This window comes from Gopherus evgoodei, chromosome 4 (assembly GCF_007399415.2).
Source record: "Gopherus evgoodei ecotype Sinaloan lineage chromosome 4, rGopEvg1_v1.p, whole genome shotgun sequence".
Lineage (NCBI taxonomy): Eukaryota > Metazoa > Chordata > Testudines > Testudinidae > Gopherus > Gopherus evgoodei.
This window is the reverse complement of record NC_044325.1, coordinates 111,455,184-111,474,846: the sequence shown is the minus strand read 5'-3', so window position 1 is coordinate 111,474,846 and position 19,663 is coordinate 111,455,184. Positions and strand designations below refer to the sequence as shown.

General features: G+C 40.0%; 1 protein-coding gene across 1 annotated transcript in view; it reads left to right on the top strand.

Moving 5' to 3' along the window:
* Positions 1-19,663, top strand: part of KCNQ1 (potassium voltage-gated channel subfamily Q member 1) — a 564,083-nt gene that overhangs the window by 139,153 nt on the left and 405,267 nt on the right. Inside the window, 1 exon segment of the mRNA XM_030560570.1 lies at positions 19,443-19,569. Coding sequence (XP_030416430.1) covers positions 19,443-19,569 — 127 coding nt within the window.

Below are 19,663 nucleotides of genomic sequence, written 5' to 3'. Positions count from 1 at the left end.
TCTGTTTTAGCAAGAAAATGTCCTAAACAGTTCAGAAGAGAACATTTTAATTTTGAAATATAAACTTTTATTCTTTAATATTCTTTAAACCTATTAAAGTTCAAATTGCATGTACACACAGGAACACACTGGGCTGATTTCTATAGAATACATTCTGAAAGCTTCTTTTTACTGCAGATGGAGAATATAGTGTGTATGGTAGCTGTTGGGGTTCCTGCTATTGCGGTAACTTTAATTTTTCCACAAGAAATTGTGGGCTCAAGATATATTTGATTATGGAATTCCACTTGAAACCTTGGGGATAAATTAGCTCCTTTTCAGTTTGCTAGAATAACTGATATTTGAACACGTTTTTTAATCTGTACACGAGGAAATCATTACAGTTTTGTGGATGTCAGTATATGCTGTGTGTAACAGGAATATACTGTGGACAACTATAAGGTGTGCAGGCAAGCAAGTGTCCTGCTAGGGCCCCAGAGCAACATCCTGAATGTGTGGGGTGTAGATAAATGAATGGTTCATTTTTCTCACAGCTACAGCCAGCCACTGGTTCTAAATAGTTCAGCTCAGTGGGTTGTTGTGACCATCATGAACCAGAAAATGAAAATGCCTGGTCAGGCAAAAGACCAAACCATATGTCTCTCCCTTTATGGTTGATCAGTTGAGTTGTCAGCCTTTGAGAAACCCTCCCCAGGAGTTCTGCTTGAGCATACTTATTTGAATCAAACATCTGATATTATCAGGGCAGGACATCTTTGATAAATGTTTGTTGAGAGGAGAACCCCCTTACTTCATGGTACTTAGAGGACAGTACCGAGAGCTGGAGTACTGAGATTCTATTACAATATGTACTTGAAACTTATTCCCTAGTCATGATAAAACTGTATGCGTTTTCTGCAATAAACTGAAGAAACTCTGCAGAATTTTTGGGACCCAAAATGAGGAAATCAAATGTTATCGTAGATAGACCCATATAAATCAAACCAGAGCTGAAATCTATAAATAAAAGAAATTTAATCGATCTGAAATGATTCAGGAAGAGAAGGGATGAACCCAGCATGGGAAGGTTCAGAAAGCCTGTACTATTTTATTCTTCTGAGCATTTTTCTTTTCCACTCCATGAGGACCTTTCAGTTCTTTGCTTTTCTGGAAGCTCTATACCGAGGGCCCTATCAAATTCAGGGTCTGTTCTGGTCATTTTAATGGTCATAGGATTTCTGAAGTAATACATTTCATGATTTCAGCTATTTAAATCTGAAATGTCATGGTGTTGTAATTGTAGGGATCCTGACCCAAAAAGAACTTGTGGGGGCAGGTCGCAAGGTTATTGTAGGTGGGATTGTGGGTACTGCTGCTGGTGGCAGCAGTGCTGCCTTCAGAACTGGGCAGCTGGAGAGCGGTGTCTGCTGGCTGGGACCCCAACTCTGAAGGCAGAGCTGCAGCCAGCAGCAGCGCAGAAGTAAGGATGGCATGGTATGGTATTGCCATCCTTACTTCTACGCTGCTGCCTGCAGCACTGGGCCTTCAGTCAATAGCCACTGCTCTCCGGCCACCCAGCTTTGAAGATAGCGCAGAAGTAAGGGTGGAAACACCACAACCCTCCTAAAATAACCTTGCAAACCCCCTGAAACTCCCTTTTGGGTCAGGACCCCCAATTTGAGAAACGCTGGTCTCCCCCATGAAATCTATATAGTATAGTGTAAAAGCACACAAGACCAGATTTAATGGGGGGGGGGGAGACACCAGGATTCACGCTGCGTGACATGTTTTTCATGGCTGTGAATTTGGTAGAGCCCTATCCATACCATAAAGCATTGAGACCAATGTTGTGTTATGCCTGTAGTACCCACTACACATTTCTCCCATAATTGTACCGCTTTCCTGCCCAATCAGGCTTATCATCCAGTTTAGAGTCTTCATAAAATTGCTGATAAACATGGAAAAACAAACTGCCTTGTTTTACTGTTCTTGTAACTGCACTGTGACCTCCACATGCAAAGCTCTTCTATGTGAGATTGCATTGAAACTGAGTAGAAGTCTCTTGTTTCCACAGTTCCAAACATGTAGATTTGGGTTAGCAGCTAGTTGATGCTCACTTGTTTCTTTTATTGAGACAGGAACATAGATCACAGGCATGTGAAGGGCAAAATCCTATTGGGTCATCTAGTTCATCCTTCTACCAATGCAAAATAGCTCCCTGTAATTATATCCTTCAGCGTTTTGGTTAGTAGCAGTTTAAATGTTAACCATTTATAAGGGGAAGAATTACCCTATCCAATAAACCTCACTCTCAGGGCATGCCTTCTGATAGCTTCTATTTTCTTTTACTCCATTTTATCCCATTACTCCAAGCTAATAGGACAACTGTCAATAATCCCCCCATGCCACCCCAGATGTTTACAATACTCAAGTACTTGTAGACAGTTTTCATATTTCGTATTTGGTCACTGTTTAGCCAACAAGTTAGTGTTTAAGTAATGTGGTATAACTGTCATGTTTTTTTGCCCACACAACATGAATGAAATGTATTACATGTGCTGTAAGTGAGAATCTTAACATTTTAGTTAGTATTTGAAATAGTGTGTGTGGGGGGTTGCTAATGGATTTATGAATACAAACTTATGAAAAAATTTCATTGTGCTAGACATTAAGTAGTATGTTCTCCCATCCATTCTTGGGGATTTACAAGTGTAACCATCCCCGCCCCACATACAGGGCTTGAGTCTGATATACTTACTCATGACTGATAGTACCTGACCGAAAGGGTATTTCCATTGACCTCAGTGAGACTGTTCATGCAATAGGGTGACATTTGATGTGAACATGAGTCAGAACTTAGCTTGCTGTGGGAACTGCAGAATAGACCGTATAGTGTTAAACTTTTAAGCCAAATTTTAGCCCTGTGACTCAGATAAAACAAAATGCCAGAAATATTCCTCCTACCAGAATTGAGTAAATTCTGCTGCATAGTCATATGATCATATTGTATGTGATTCAGCAACACACATTGTACTGAACAGCAATAAAATGTAATAACCTGAAAGGTACAAACTGACACCTTGAAACAGGGTAAACTTTCAAACCTCTCCTTATTTTTCTCTCTCCTTGTCACGATGCCTTCTTAGACCAAGTATGCAAAACTACTGGAAGTTTTAGAGATCCCAAGAAAAGCATCTGAGCTCTCAAAATAAAGAGAAATAGCATACCTGTGTGGAGTTTCTATCTGCCCAGCTTTTGGCTGGTTTATCTATTTAATTTTTCTAACACTAAAATGAGTTGAAAGTAAGGCGAAACCAGCCTGCTTTTATTGCTTTAATTAATAAAAGCAAAGTCACAAGGCATGAATAAAAGTTGAAAGGCACTCCTGGATGTTTTTAAAGATTCCAGAAAGAGTCTTTAATTGCTGCCAAAGCTAACACAGCCAGAATTTCCATGGAAAACATCAGTTCAGGGGTGTACGAGCCAGCTAGAGTGTACAAATATCTCCAGTTTTGTAATGGCCTATTTATTTTTTTCTTTTTTTAAGCTTACCCACCCTCTGTTCAACATGGAATTAAATAAGATCCATCCTTCTGAGTTACCTTTTAGCACAGTGCTGGTTTAGTCAGCAACATGTGACTCCTGGTACTAACAGGAGTCCCATAATGCTAACCCCTTCCTGTTGCACTGAAAACTAAACACTTAGCATACAACCACCAGTCTTTTCTAGCTCATAGACTAAAGAGCATTATACAAATTGATTGAAGATATCATACGAACAATCTGCAACTCATGCATAAAATGTGTTTAAAATCAGAGCTTTTGTGGCTTTCTTCCTGGTAAATGATTTAAGACCTGATAGGAAGTAATTTTGTTTCTTCCTAATATAAAGTATTTGTTGCTAGTACTCACAAACTGCAAACCCTAAGACAGTATTAGCCTATATAAACTACTTTTTGAGTGCTACAAAACATGTCATGTCATGTCATGTCAAGATGCTTTATTGCAAGCTTTAGGAATTTGTCAACTGGGACAAAAATATGATGTCATGATAATGGAATGTTGTTAGAGCAGATTCAGTAAATGGAGCTATGACAGTTTATACCATCTGAGGATCTGCCCCAGTCAGCTCTCCAAGGACAGGGATAAAAGCATCTAGTGATGCAAGGACATGCAACAATGCTTCAAAAACATGTACCAAACTTTACAGTGGTTCTCAAATTTTGTACTGGTGACCCCTTTCACAGAGCAAGCCTCTGAGTGTGATACCCCCCCCTTATAAATTAAAAACACTTTTTTATATATTTAACACCATTATAAATGCTGCAGGCAAAGCAGTTTGAGAACCCCTGCTTAATGACTATATACATTAAACATCGGGACAAGTAAAGTGAGATTATTTGTCTTCTCCACCTCAATTCCAATTGGACATGATTTAGACAAGTGAAAACTTGGGATGTGTGATAAGCAATTTCTGTTGGATAAATATTTAGGGCAACATTTACTGCAGGATGAAGGCTTTTATGTTGACTGCAATTGCAATGTGCATCCACCAGAGGTCTGTATTATTTGAAGGGAAAACACTTTGCACTTCTGACCCAGTTGTGTGGCATAAAACTGAAGGATAAGACTCTGTGGTCCTGATTCTCATTTATACGTTCCTTAAAATAGATGTAAATGTAATTTATGCCCACTCTAAAGCCCCCCTACATTGTCAGAACAGTGCAAAAGGACCTTAATGTAAATCAGTCCTCTGTATATGTAAAGCCATTTTCTTATGGAATCTTAATGAAAAGAAAGTCTGTAGGTTGAACAGGGTAATGTTTCTATTCTCTTGTCATTTAGGGAAAAAATATGCTGCCTGCTCTGAATTGTTCTACTTAGGGATTAAGGTGGTTAAGTGTGATATTCCCCTTGCCCCCATGCAAACCCTAAAAAGCATAGAAATGCCAAGTAATGGGATGCTGATTTACTATACCCTCATGCCTAGCTTGTTTCCACTGATTAAACTTCGGATTGACCCATGGAACTTTTGCATCCAGCTGATAAGGAAACACCTAGTACACACTATCAATCTCCCTCGTAGTAAAATAAAACAACTGCTCAGTTACAATCTCAGCAAATTAGCAATTGATATTTGTATACAAGGTAAGAATGCAATGTGTTACATGTTTGTGAGGAAGCAGAAGTTTGTAATTAAGGCCATTCAACAAGGTTATTTTAGCAGAGCTGAAAAGAAAGCCCAGGTCCTTAATATGTCAGATTCTACTGTTATCCACCGAGAAAGAAGTTGGCAAATCGATGTGCTTGGGAATGCTGTCTGTAACCGCTAGACATACTCCTCTCCCAGAGTCAGGAATAGAAAACCGGGGCTCTGACTGTGTTGCCCCTATTCTAACTACTAGACTACATTCTCATCCCAGACCTGGGAATTAATCCAAGAAGTCCTGATGTCCCACCACCTAATTCTAGTGGCTTTATATAAAGGATAACTAGATCAAGTTATAGGGGCCTGCATGTATTGTATCATATAGGACACATATAACAGACACAAGATCCATATTTCAATCATTTGTCTCACATTTTCATTGCTTTTGTCACAAATTTGGTTTGAAGGTTGAGATAGAGTGACCAGACAGCAAGTGTGAAAAATTGGGACGGGGTGGAGGGTAATAGGAGCCTATATAAGAAAAAGCCCCAAATATCGGGACTGTCCCTATAAAATCAGGACATCTGGTCACCCTAGGTTGAGAAGAATGATGTTGGGTGTTAAGAGAATTGGCAGTCATCTTTCTTGAGGGCAGCCTGTGGCCTCAGGTTTACTCAAAACAATTGGAAACAGTGACCATCTTTAGCAGGGGCACAAACCTACGCTCCCCTTCTAATGCAGTAGTAGTATCTTTAGTGAGAGCATGAGCTTCAACCCCCTACTTAGATTGGGAAGCCCTTTGGGGCAGGGGACATCTTTTTGTTCTGTGTTTGTACATCACCTAGAACATTGAGGTCCTGCTCCATGACTGTGGCTCCTGGACATTACTACAGTACAAATAATAAATAGTAAATTATGGGAACAGTGACTATTTTTGAGTAGAGGGAAATTGTGAATATAATGTAAAGAGAGAGGCAAAAAATAATAAATCTGCTTAATTATAAACTAGTTTTTTCAAATATACACTCCAAAGGAACTGGCAATGAGTTTTAACTGGATATAAAGTTTGAAGACTAATCATCCATCCATTTCATTGCAAAGTGGATTTGAAAAAAGGTTGGACACTGGAAATTCCTTAAAGGTCCTACTTTTCTGAAATTTAACCCTAAACTAAGTAACAGATTTAGTTTAAAATCCCCAGAGGTTTCAGCTATTCCATACAGAAGACATACTAGAAATTTGGGGAAGATGCACATTAAAACAAAGATGGAATCCTTGCTTTAAGTAAAAAACTGAACCCAAACTTAATAATAATGCAGTAATATAGTGGTGCTATAATTTAACTGGCACAAGAGATTAGTACAGTTCAACGACATCGCTGCTATTCTGTTGTCCCAGTAATTGCAGTGATTTTGAGACTTGAATGCAAACTTCTGAATCTGAATAATTCCGGCATCTTCGAATGTCGCTTAATGCATGTCTGTCACGGGCTGCTCTTTGCATATCCTCTGCTAAATCCCAAAATTTTTCCATCTCCGAGTAATTTTTGGCAGAGGGATTCTTTTGGTCGGCCCTTTTTATGTGTTCCTCCAGCTGCCCAATGCACGCCTGCCATAACACATGCTCTGGCTTCATTCTTAACACACGTGCCAGGTATTTTCATCATATTTTCTGGATAACTTTTTTGATAAGGGTTTGTTGATCTCTCTGACAAATCTTGGCATTTCTTATAAATTCATTCCATTTAATACCTAGTATTTTCTTGAGGCATGTGTTATCTTGGAAATCTGTCTAACTGTCATTGAGAAAGTTTTCAGGGAATTTTTTTCCCAGCAATGAATGGTGCATTTGTCCTTTGTTTGGAAGGGGGAAAATGTGATTGTGAATTAAGGGAGTTCCACAAAACTAGCATACTCATTCCATAACTCTGAATTCTGCAAAGAGCTGCCTCTGTTGCACCATTTATTTATGTTGGACCTGAGACTGATAGAAACATGAATCTAAAATGAACTAAAAATATAAGTCTCTGCACGTAACGGTAGTTTGGTTAATGGGGTATATAACTTCAGAGAGATCTGGCCAAAATCTTCATTTTGGAAATGGAAGTGTAGTTTGGTCTGTTTGGAACATTATCAAAGCTCTAGGGAGAATATGTACTGGGTTAGTACTTTGCTTGCTATAAATTAATTCCCATCTTGGTATGCCTGTATCATTCAGTGAATCAGGATTAGCCGCAATCATTTTACACTTACTGACTGGAACTCACCCGGTAAATCAGAGAGAGAAGGAAACTATTTGCCTTCAGTATATGAAGCTTATTTGCCACTTAGCTGCAATGCTGACTTTGTTGCCTTCAGTGAGGTTTATTTGTATGTCAAATAATTCTCCTCTCCTCCTTCACAAACTTTAGAAGCAACATTAAAATGTTGACTGAATGGGCTCTGCACATATGGCATTTGAGAGGGTTTTTTATTAGCTTAAACTAGCACATGTGTTTTCCTGTGAGGTGTATTAAGTGCCTGGACTACAGGTTTAGTGTGTGACTGTTATTGCAGCTGTGTGGAAGAGCATGATGCATATTCCCTGGAGCAGACCTGGGAGAGAATTCAAGTATGTTGAGGCAAAAGCAAGTTGTGTTTATGGAAATGTCAAATAGAAATATGATACATGAACTCTTATCGTCAGGGAGCGTGATACCAATAACTGACCAGTGATTGCCCACATGTGTAAAAGAATGCCTGGCTTCTGATCACATTGAATTTTTGTTTAAAAGTTTCACAGCCTTCTTTCACCTCACCTTCTGCTGATTCTTAAAAAGAACCTATTCAAAATTCACTTTCTCCTATGGCAGAAATCTGGTGATGGTTGAAATAAAAATCAATTCATTTGAAATTTAAAAATAGCTAAACTTTTATTGCAGAATATTGTCGTTGCTTGGGATAGAAATCTAGCTCTGGGTTAGCTGATAATCTGTTTAAATTGCGTCCTGCCATTGGTGACTTAACTCATTGTTGGAGTCATATCATTTTCAGAACTTATCTTTCCTGAAAATACGAGTTGCCATCTAGCCTCACACAATACAGGATGCTGAGAGAGATGATGCTGCTCAAGTTTAAAAATCTGTATCTCTTTTCTCTCTCCCATCCTGTTTTCAGTGGTGGTGCTTCTCTTTTCTTGTTTCCCACTCTTTTTGCCTAGTTCTCCCCTCCCCATACAGTGCTATGTTCCCTTCCTTTGCACCCCAATGTTTTAAGGGCTCTGTCCTGAAAGGTGCTGAGTACCCTCCGCTCCCATTGAAGTTAGTAGGAGCTGAAGGCTCTCAGTGCCTCACAGGTCAAGTATGAAGTTGAGGTGTGGTGGGGTTTTTTTTATTATTATGTTAACACCTAGAGGCCCCATTTGAGATTGTGGCCCCATTGTGCTAGATGAAGTATACAAGTGCAGTCCCTTCCCCTCCCCTCTGATCATCTGCCTCTTCTACCCACCCTCAAACTCATTCATTCCCAACAACCTTCTTCTCCAGCAGCTCCAGGCCCACTGCTCCCTCCTGTCCTTCATTTGGAGAAGGAAAGGGGTTGGGTACTAGGAGCTATCTTGATCTCTGTTCTTCCTGTCACCTAGTTGCAAAGAGGCGCAGGAGTGGAGCTGGGGCCCGGCCTAGCTCCCCTCAGTGCACAGAACCAGAAGCCATGTTTACATTCTTCAGGGGCTGCATTGGGGCTGGAAATGTGACACTGTGGAGCACCATGGATCCACGGCATTTCCTAGCAAACCCTCTGGGGGCTCTGGTCATGATCTGCACTCCTGCCCTACACGGTAGAGAGGGACAATGCCTCCATATCCTGTGGTCTGATGCCTATAAGTAGGGCCCTACCAAATTCAGGGTCCATTTTGGTCAATTTCATGGTTACAGAAATTTAAAAATCATAAATTTCATTACTTCAGATATTTAAATCTGAAATTTCACATTGTTATAACTGTAGGGGTCTTAACCCAACTCTGAAGGCAGTAGTGCAGAAGTAAGGATATGGCATGGTATTGCCCCCCTTAATTTTGTGCTGCTGCTGGCAGGTGCTGCCTTCAAGGCTGGGAGCCTGGCCAACAGCCACTGCTCTCCAGCCACCCAGCTCTGAAGGCAGTGCAGAGGTAAGGGTGGCAATACTGCGACCCTCCGAAAATAACCTTGTTACCCCCCTGCAACTCTCTTTGGGTCAGGACCCCCAATTTGAGAAACGCTGGCCTTCCCCGTGAAATCTGTATAGTATAGAGTAAAAGCACACAAAGAAGACCAAATTTCACGGGGGGAGACCAGATTTCATGGTCCGTGACACGTTTTTCACGACCGTGAATTTGGTACCTATATGCAAGAAGACCAGGTTGCATCTACCTTTTTGCTGCTTGATAGCTCTGCAAACTGAGGGCTAATTTTCTGTCCGCTACATCACCTTTCGTTCTGTTCCTGTGCTACTGCTTCCCAAACTTCTTCCTCCTGTTGAATAGTGATTTTTCCTTTGACATATTAACCGGCCTTTGTCAAATTTCATTTTCTACTCATTTTTCTAATAACTTTTGGTTCTTTGTCTTATTTTTCAATCCCCATTGATGTTTGCAACTCCTCTCGATCTAGTATCATCTGCAGATTTAGTTAACATCTGTAATGATGTTGTACATAACTTAAGTGAGATGCTGGGAGCCATGTCCCCAGCTCAATATTTTACTCCTTTTTTTACAGGCCTTCAGCAAGGTTTCAAACCATTTGGCATTCTGCAGAGTCAAACCCTGTTAAATTAATTCTGAGGGGAGTTTGTGACAGACTATCAACTGATTATCTAAAATTTACATATCCACACAAAACATGCTTTAAGTGTAATACTCAATGTTGCCTTAACTATGGAGCTGTGACAGCACTTCCATAATTACCCCTGCTGCTCATCATGTTACAGTACCATACATTTAATCAAACTAAAGATAAATGTTGAAACAACAAACCAGTAATCTAGTGCAAGGGGAAAATATGGACTTTTTCCTCTTTAAATTTAAAAATGTAGGGTCAGATTTTGGCCCAGTTTAGTGACTGTGTAAGGGCATAAGGCACCCTCTTACCTCCCCTCCTCCCAATTGTGGGGAGGACAGCAGCATCTGCTACGTATCCTCCTGCCCCCTGTGCAAGTGGACAGGGACTATCCCAATGCATTGGCTAGCGTGCCTAAGACAATGTGCTAGGGATAGTACACTGTGTCAGGCAAAGGCCTGGAACAGGCTACTTCCCTTTGTGAGCAGAGGGAAACCGGGAAGCAGAGCATGACTTGTGTTGCCTGAGGCGTATAACAAAGCCATGAGTGAGGCCTAAACAGTGAACTTAATGACAATTCTGGGATAAATGTTCCTTTTTTGTTGTTGTTTGGGATGAAATTAAACCAATAATTCCAAGCACAGCTGCTGCACGGTGTGTGTCTTATATTTTTGTGTATCATTGGTTTTGCCTGACTTGAGTAGTAATCAGTCTTAAGATTTGGATGAAATAGTTTGACCAACATGGACAGAGGGGTTGTTCTGCTAGAGGACAACTCCCCAGGTGCATCTATAGCACAGCTTTATCCCTCGATAATCTGAGGAAAAACATCCCTGCCCTCACCAAGTAGGGAAATCATGCTAGAACTGTGCTAGGAAGAACCACTCTTCAACATAGTCATTGTTAGCATAATTTTTTAACTGTAGTTCTGTGGGACCAAGTTGCTCAGCATACCCATTTGGAGGGAGACGAATCTTGATGGGCCTGTTGGTATCCCCTACATCCATCTATCCATCCGGGCATGGTAACTATATGGCCTTCAGTACAGTAGTGTCTGCGCATCTCATAATACCCCTAGGGAAGTGCGGTCACCCACATTTTACAGATGGGGATCTGAGGCACAGAGAGACTAAGTGATTTGCCCAAAGTAATGCAGGATGGAATTGAACCCTGGTCTCCCAGGAACCAGGCTAGCACCTTAATCATACTCATCTACATGCCTAAAATGCTAAAGGGAGGGCTTCAGCTACAACCCTTTCCTGGGCTCTGTGGAGGGTGCACAGGTGAGCAGGCTTGGAGTAAGGCTAAGGGTGTGTGTGTGGGAAATACATATTACGCTTCCTGCTCTGGAGCTCAAGGTGAAGAAGGATGTCCTGAGGCTATAATACTTTTCCATGCTCTCCCTTCCATGCAGTGTTCCTTTTTTAAGTGGGAGAAGGGTCCTGAAGACACCTGAGGTCTGGGGACTTCCTGCCAGCACCATTCCAGTCAAGTCATCCTTACAGGATGTGGGATCTGAGTTGCGAAGATCATGTCTGCTGCAGAACCACAGAGCTTGTGTGTGGAAGCCCCTGGTCTCCCTCTGCCCATTTGATAGGGAGAAGAGGGAGGGGACCAACCTTACGTCTTCAAAGAGATAACCAGGGAGATATCTATTCAAGGGAAAAGAACTTCATGGAGATTTCCTCCCTTATAGGGCCCCATCTTGCAACTTTTCCACAGAAGGAGCAATCAGGCTCTAAATTTTCTACATGGCACATTCAAAATATTCCCCCTTACTGTCTTAAATCTGCAGATGATTCAGCAAATGTACATGTACAAAATGTACCGAAAATCCCTAGCAATTGTTTAAAATTAGAGCTGTTCAAAATTTGTAAAATGAAAAATTCATCTGTTGAAAAATAGCATTTTTTTCAAAAAACATTTTACTTGAAATTTTCCATTGTTTTAACAAAAAGTGAAAAATGAAAATATTCAAGATTTCATTTTTTCCTCCTTCCATTTTTTTCCTCTGTATTTGCTATTTTCTTTCCCCTCTTTCAGTCATAAAATGAAAAAGGGGGAAAAGGGACAGATAGGAGGCAAAAGTGAAAATTAACAGCTTTTGAAAGAAATTTCACAAACAAAAAATTGTTCCTTTTTGAAACCCATGGAATGAAACATATTTTTAATTTTTTCATTAAAACTCTTCACAAATTTTCAAGCAGCCTGCACTGAATTTTGATTACTTCCACAACCTGGCTTCAAACACAAAATCTCCACGTTAATTAGTATATTTGAAACTACTGATTTCTAATGATCTCTGTGCAGTTTTTGCCAGACTGTGTGCACAGTAGGGGACAGAATTTGGCCCTTAACTGATATTTTAAGATCTATCTTCATATTTCACCAGGACCGCCCAGAGGATTCAGGGGGCCTGGGGCAAAGCAATTTCAGGGGCCCGTTCCATAAAAAAAAAGTTGCAATACTAGAGAATACTATATTCTCATGGGGCCCCTGCAAGGCCCAGGGCAAATTGTCCCACTTGCCCCCCTCTCTGGATGGCCCTGTATTTCATTTTAAGTGTATAAAATGAAGCTCTTGCAGGGAAAGTTATAATATTTAGGTTGCTAATGGACAGATCCTTCCTTATAAATGGTGGTGCTGCAGTTTGAGTAAGACAGATAATGGTTTAGTTTTTTTCTTTCTGAAAGAAATGGCCCATTTAATAAATTGGATGTCCATTGTGAAGGGGGGGGGGGATTTATGAATTGCACAATGCAGGATGATGAGGAGGAGAATCAGCTTTTTGTGAAAATGAATGAGGAAGGCTGTTGAATAAATACCAAAAGATGAGACAGCAGACAGGGCAAAAATAATGTGTTATAGGAAAATGGTTAGCCTCTGTGTAAACAGTGTTAATCATGCAAAGTTTCCTATAGGAAAAAATATAGACTGCAGGGCTTACACTGAATCTTTAATGGTTTCTGACTGTTCCTTTCCACTCTGAATCTGCAGTAAGGGAGATTTAGGTTAGATATTAGGAAAAACTTTCTAACTATAAGGATAGTTAAGCACTGGAATAGGCTTCCAAGGAAGGGTGTGGAATCCCTATCATTGGAAGTTTTTGTAAACAGGTTGGACAAACACCTGTTGGGGTGACTTCTTGAAGTCCCTTCCAGCCCTACATTTCTGTGATTCTGTAATATATTGTCTGTACTAGAAAAGGGGTGTGTGTGAGAGTGTGTGTGATAGAGAGAGGAGAAGAATATGCACACACGTTCTGGGGTTGAAATCCTGTCCAATAGAAGTCAATGGGAACTTTGTCATTGACTTCACTGAGGCCAGGATTTCACCCCTGTCTCTTTTTAAATACTGTGAATTGGATCCTGCAAGGTGCTGAGCACACACTGGCATTTATCCAGCAAAAGCACTTAAGCATATGCTTAAAGTTATGTATGTGAGTAGTGCTGTTGAATTCAATGGGATTTAAGTTGTGTGTGTGCTTAAGTACTTGCTGGATTGGAGTCATACTGCTCCACCCTCTTCTGCAGGATAGAGTCCTGTATGAATTTCTTCTAGAGACTTTTATGAAGACCTGAAGTACATGTTCCTGAAATATACAGAAAAGAATTATTTTATCATTTTGGCAGACATGAGGAGGTTGACACTTCCTCTTGCTTGCCAAATATTCCAGTTTTAAAGACCAGTTAATAGAACATTCTGTGGAAGGGTGGGGGGAAGATGTCGCTGTAAGAATAACTGAGTAACTTCAAACTAAAATCAGTACCAATAAACTAAGTGTAAAGGCTTGATGTCATTTCTGTGCATAAATTCCTGCTCAATCTCATCTTTAACCTTTTGGATTTTGTTGCAGAATACACTGTGTTATGAGGAGAGGCTTGCCAAAGATGACTGTATGTGAAAACTCCAGTCAGAAACACAGGTGCTCAGAGAGTGTGCCTTAACATGCAAAGTTATGTTTCAGAACTGACACACCTGGGGCCTGCTCCAGTGTCTTTTGAAGTCAGTGGAGAAACTCCCATTGCCTTCACTGAGATTTGGAGTAAGCTAGTGAGAAGAAAACTAAGGACATCAAGGCTCAGGTTTTCAAAGGTGCCTAAGGGAGTTAGGTGCCCAACTCCTATTTGAAATTCAATAAGATTTGATTGTCTGGTTCCTTTTGAAAATTCCAGTCTAAAAATACATACCAGCAAGATCTTCATAGGCCCCAGAGTTATCGTACTACGCTCCCAGTTGAGATTAAGGGGGAAATAGAAAGGCAAAACAATCAGCTTTTCCAACACTCTTTCATCATAAGCTTCACTTATTCAAAACATGAGTAGGTTTGGGTAAATATTATTTCATTCTAATTAAAAACATTTATAAAAGGCTTTACTGATGTCCAGTAACTTGGGACTAATTTATGGAACTCTGAAGATAGAAGCGTGATACCCTTACCCTGTTTTTAATGTTTTCCATTGCTATTAGTTTAGCCCACATCAGTCAGTGCCAAATATGCTAGATAAGGAATTTTGGCAAACGCTAAACTTTCTAAAGTAAAGATAAAGACTCTGCAGGAGAAGCTAAAATGTTTTGGCATTTGACTTTTTTTTTTAATGTTGTTTTTAACTTGTAAAGATGGAGTGTAAGATATTTGAAAAAACAAAATTTAAACTGAAACCTCCTATATATTTTATAACAGTTTTTGGCACTTTCAGTTTTTCCATATGCATTGTTCTGAGTATGTGGAAAACATAATTTTCTTTTTTCTTTCTTTCTTTTTTAAAAATCTCTGCTACAGTCAAGTCAGGACATTTACCTTCTTGTAGACTTTTTTTCCAAGTCTGTGTGCTTACCTGTTTGCCTAGGCTATCTGATCTTGCTGCATTCTATATATTTCAACTAACATAGTGCAACTTCAAGGGAAAATCCTGCAATGCGTTAAGAGAACAATGAGAGGACTGTCTATACTAGGTGAAAAAGTTACATGAAACAGTTGTCTGTAGTGTCTTGAGGTTGCCAGGCCTGCACAATACTATACGTCCACAGGACCAGCGCTAGGGGTTTTAGCGCCCTAGAGGCACAGCAATTTCGCTGCCCCATGTGCTGGTCCCACGGCTCCGGTGGAGCTGCCGCAGTCATGCCTGCGGACGGTCGGCTGCTCCCGAAGCTCTGGTGGAGCTGCTGCAGTCGTGCCTGCGGGCGGTCCACCGGAGCCGCGCTAGCAGCCGACCGTCCGCAGCCACGACTGTGGCAGCTCCACTGGAGCCACCTGCCGCCCCCTCTGACAAAATGCCGCCCACCAATAATCCTGGTGCCCTAGGCAATTGCCTAGACCGCCTAAATGGAAGTGCCGGTCCTGTACATCCACATGCATACAGGTGCTTCCTTGGTCATTTTGCAAGCATTGCTTGTGTCATTTTAATGGTACATCTGTAATGAGGCCTCTAGCTCAGGTTAGGCTGATATAGTGTAATCTACGATGGTTTCCCCTTCATGTGGAAGGGAAACCATAAGAATTACAGCTGCACTGGTTCTGCAGGCCCTCCCAACTCCATTCTATAATGCAGTGCCTTCTGTTTGCAGCAAAAAAGTCTCCTCTTCCAAATCAACCATTCTTTCTCATCTTCCCTGTTCACCCTACCCCTTTCCCTTCCATTTTTCCTTCTCCTCCCTCGTTTTCTTTCACTCTGCTGGTTTTGTTTTAAATCTTCTTGTATTCTTGTTCCATTATTGCTGGTCCATGGGTCACATGCAGAAACACATTGGCCTTTTCTAGACAATGCATTCAGTGGATGTGTGCTAACCAAGCAGCCAGAAAAAGTATTTTCAATAAATAGTGGGCCAAATTCATCCCTAGTGTAACTCATTTTATTAAAAGTCTCAGGTGTGAGATGTGACCTACAGTCCTGTTTCATACAAGTGTAACTCTTCATTTCATTGATTTGACGCCTGGTTGACACCAGTGTGAGATGAGAATCAGGCCCCCAACATTTGCTCAGTTCACTTTTGTAAAATAGTGCATATTATTTTAGAAAATTACCATAAAAATCACCAAAACCTCAGCTACTGAAGGATTGTGAAGGGAATATTCCAGTAGTTCATGAGGACAGCTAAATTTGTCTTTGTAATGACTTTCATGAGTTATATATCAATAAATTTTCTCACTCCTGTCTGCAACTGGAGTTAATATATAAATGTAGTGACAAAAAGTCATCTGTCACCTCTTCCCCCACTAGATTAGTTATTATGCTTATATAAGGCAAGATATTAAAAACACTTTTGTCTGTCACACCGCCACGGGTAGGGGAGGGGGAATATGCCAGTTGCTAATGGATACTTGGAGTTTTTGTGTATGACCATGAAGAACAGCTTGTGCACTTTCACCCCTGATGTTCCCTGAATAACTTGAGTCTCATTTAGGTCAATAAGCCTTTATCAAAACGTCAGGAGTGAAAAATGTGTCTTGGTGTAAGCCGACTGGTCGTTCCCTCCAGTCACAGGAGTCTATAGAACAATCAATGTTCTCTAAGCTTGTCTGCATGTCATGCAAAGAACTGGATGACAGTAACCATTGACTACATGTCTGTTTCATTGTCTTTGGGACAGCCCACATTTGCATACTTGCCAGTGTTCCTGTTATCCAATGAACCATGGAGAGTCTTTTAAAAAAAAAACAACCCACACAACTCTAATGCAAATTTCTCACACAAAAAACACACACATTTAAAAAAACCAACAAAACACAGCCAAGGCTTTGGTTTCCCCCTTTTTGTTATAATAATGAAACTATAATCTTGATAATCCTACAGTTTTTGATACAAAAATTGCATTTGTTATTGTGCATAAAATTTAACTTTCCAATTTTTACTTTAAAGAAAATCTTTTTTTTTTATTAATCCCCATTGCGCAGTCTGAATGCTATTGTGTGTACAGCACATATGAGCTGAGGCCATAGGTTTGTTGCTCAAATAACTTCTTTTGTATGAAAGAAACAGCTAGCTCTCTGCTTAATGATTTGTCATTGGCTTTCACTGCAGGAGTTTCCTTCATATTAGTCATGAAAGAGGCTATATTAGCCTGCTACGATATAGAAATGTACTAATATATTATATCTTATAAATCAGTACAATGTCATAAACAAAATAGACAACAGTCTTGTCTTAGTACTAATCACTATTTTAATAGACAGGATAGAGTTCTCATTTGAATTTCAGTGTAAGTTTAAAATGTATTTAATTAAGCTAAACAAAAGGGGAATCCTACTGCATGTGAAGTTATTGTGTTAGGCATAGTATTTTGTATTGTTTTATATTGTGTTACAAATGAATGCCCATTAGGTTTTCAAAAAATGTTGTTGTAGCAAATGTTTCTGAATAAAATTCTCCCAAGGTTTCCTGTTTATTCCTTACACACATTAGAATAGACTATGGTCCAGATCCTCAGCTGATGTAAATTGGCCAATTTCCATCTTTATAGCAGCCAAGGATCCAGCCAATATCATTTAATTTTCTTGAATTTGGAAAGCTCTCGAGAACACAGTAACTTTGTAGACAATTGAGATAGCTATCCTGATGCACCTGGCAACAACTTACAGACAGCCCGGGGCATTAGAGCCCGTCATGTTAAGAGAAGGAATGTTGGCTGATGTCCTCCTGCCTTTTGAAAAATGTCGTAGTGTCTTTAACTTGCACCTGCACGACTTAGCTACCAGGGATGAGCAGTTTAATGCACCATGAGAATGCTGGAATTTTAGAGCCCAGTCCGACTCCCATTAAGGTCAGTGGACTGGGCCCATGATAAATAAGAATCATTGCTCTTTTTTCCGTCAGCAGTCCTATTGTTCTTTTAACCTCTAAAGCAATACTCCGATCGACGTCAGTGGGACTAGTATTTTGCCTTAAGTACCTTAATTATTTAAAAATACCCTTATGTGTAAGCTAAAAGTGGTCACTTTCTCCAGCGCTTTTCTTCTATCATCATCATCATCACCCAGTTGTGCAATATCATGAAATACAGGCATAGATGTCACAGACTAGTAATATTATTTAACCTTAGAGAACAAATGGCATGCCCTGTTCTCTTCAGCAACAATTGGGCTCCTCAGATGCTGAAGAACTGCTTGACTTCTGTCATTCTAGTTTACTCAGACACCAAACTGCTCCAGCAAACCATTGGTGCATGCAGTGTTGTTGTCGCTGTGTCAATCTCAGGATATTAGAGAGGCAAGGTGGGTGAGGTACTATCTTTTATTGGACCAACTTCAGCTTGTCTCCCTCACCAACAGAATTTGGTCCAATAAAAGATATTATCTCACCCATCTTGTGTCTCCAACAAACCAAGCAGTTTAGTTCTAAAATATAATTAAAAGGCAATAGAACGTTATACCTCATGAACATTTTAACGTTACATGCCAAGTCCTGGGTATTTTCATTTAGAAGCCACAGCTTCTATTAAAGATGGTTATTTTCCCTTTTTGCTCTAAATAGGGGATGATTTCTACTTAGAGCTAAGCTCGGCTGTTCAGTGAGGCCAGATACTAATTGAATGTGGCTTCTTAATAAAAGAAATATGGGATTGCAACTTTCTGTTACTTTGAAAAAATGTAATCAGAACTCCTTCACCTGCTAATTGACAAAAAGCTACTGTCTGGGGATTTAAAACACAGATAAAAGTGCATTGAAAATCATACTAAGTTCCAATTTCGTATCGTTCTTTCCCTGACAGATGCAGATGGATGTTAGATCCTTCCAGTCCATTCACTGTACACTTTGGAAACTCCTGGGTCAGTCCCCTGAAATGTTTAATGTTCAGTCTGGTAGCATCGCTGCCACAGAACTGTGTTTTAACCAAATTCCTGAACCATATTCTTGTACATGTCTTACAAAAGCTCAGAACTTTAGCCCCGTTTTGGACCATAGTTATCAACCCTGACTTCACTTTGTTCCATAGGTGAACTCCTAACTCTGCTGAAGACTTCCATTGACTTTAGGGGCTGGGGGCAGGATTTCACCCCATGTTTTAAAACTGCCTGGAAACTATCAAGCTGTAACCTGGTACCAGAAATGTTACTTTTAAAAGTGTGGGTTGCACTTAGGCTATAAAAGGGTGGGTAAATGGCTGGCTAAGATGATACTGCAAATGGTGTGTACAGTGTACTTTTTCTGGAAATGAGATATACTAGCAAAATATTTGTCTTGTGAACGTAGAGTCTCTTTGTTTTCTTTGGCTAAGTCAAGCAACTTTCTGTTTGAATTACTGAAGCCAAGTAAATTTATACAGAATGGTTTCAGTTTTAGCACATACAGAAGATCCAAACAGCGTGCCATTCTGGTATTTAAACATATTCTTTATCATACATTTCCCATTGCTTATACAGTTTTCCTGAGGTTTTGTAGTTTGGATCTTCTTGGCATATTGCATACTTTTCTTCTTTCCAAGTTTTATGTTTCATTTTCTGTGTTCCTTAATGTCATCTGAAAGAAGAGAGAGAATATGTAAAATGGAAAATTAATCTAGTTCCCTATCTTTTTCCCCTAGGAAATTGTATTAGTGGTGTTTTTTGGAGCGGAGTATGTGGTTCGCTTATGGTCAGCAGGATGCCGTAGTAAATATGTTGGATTATGGGGAAGACTTCGTTTTGCTAGGAAGCCTATTTCTATCATTGGTAAGTATACATGATTTGAACATGTCATAATTACTAAGAAAAAGCCACATTCCTATAAACACCTTGAACATTTAAAAAGAAATGGAGTTTCCCT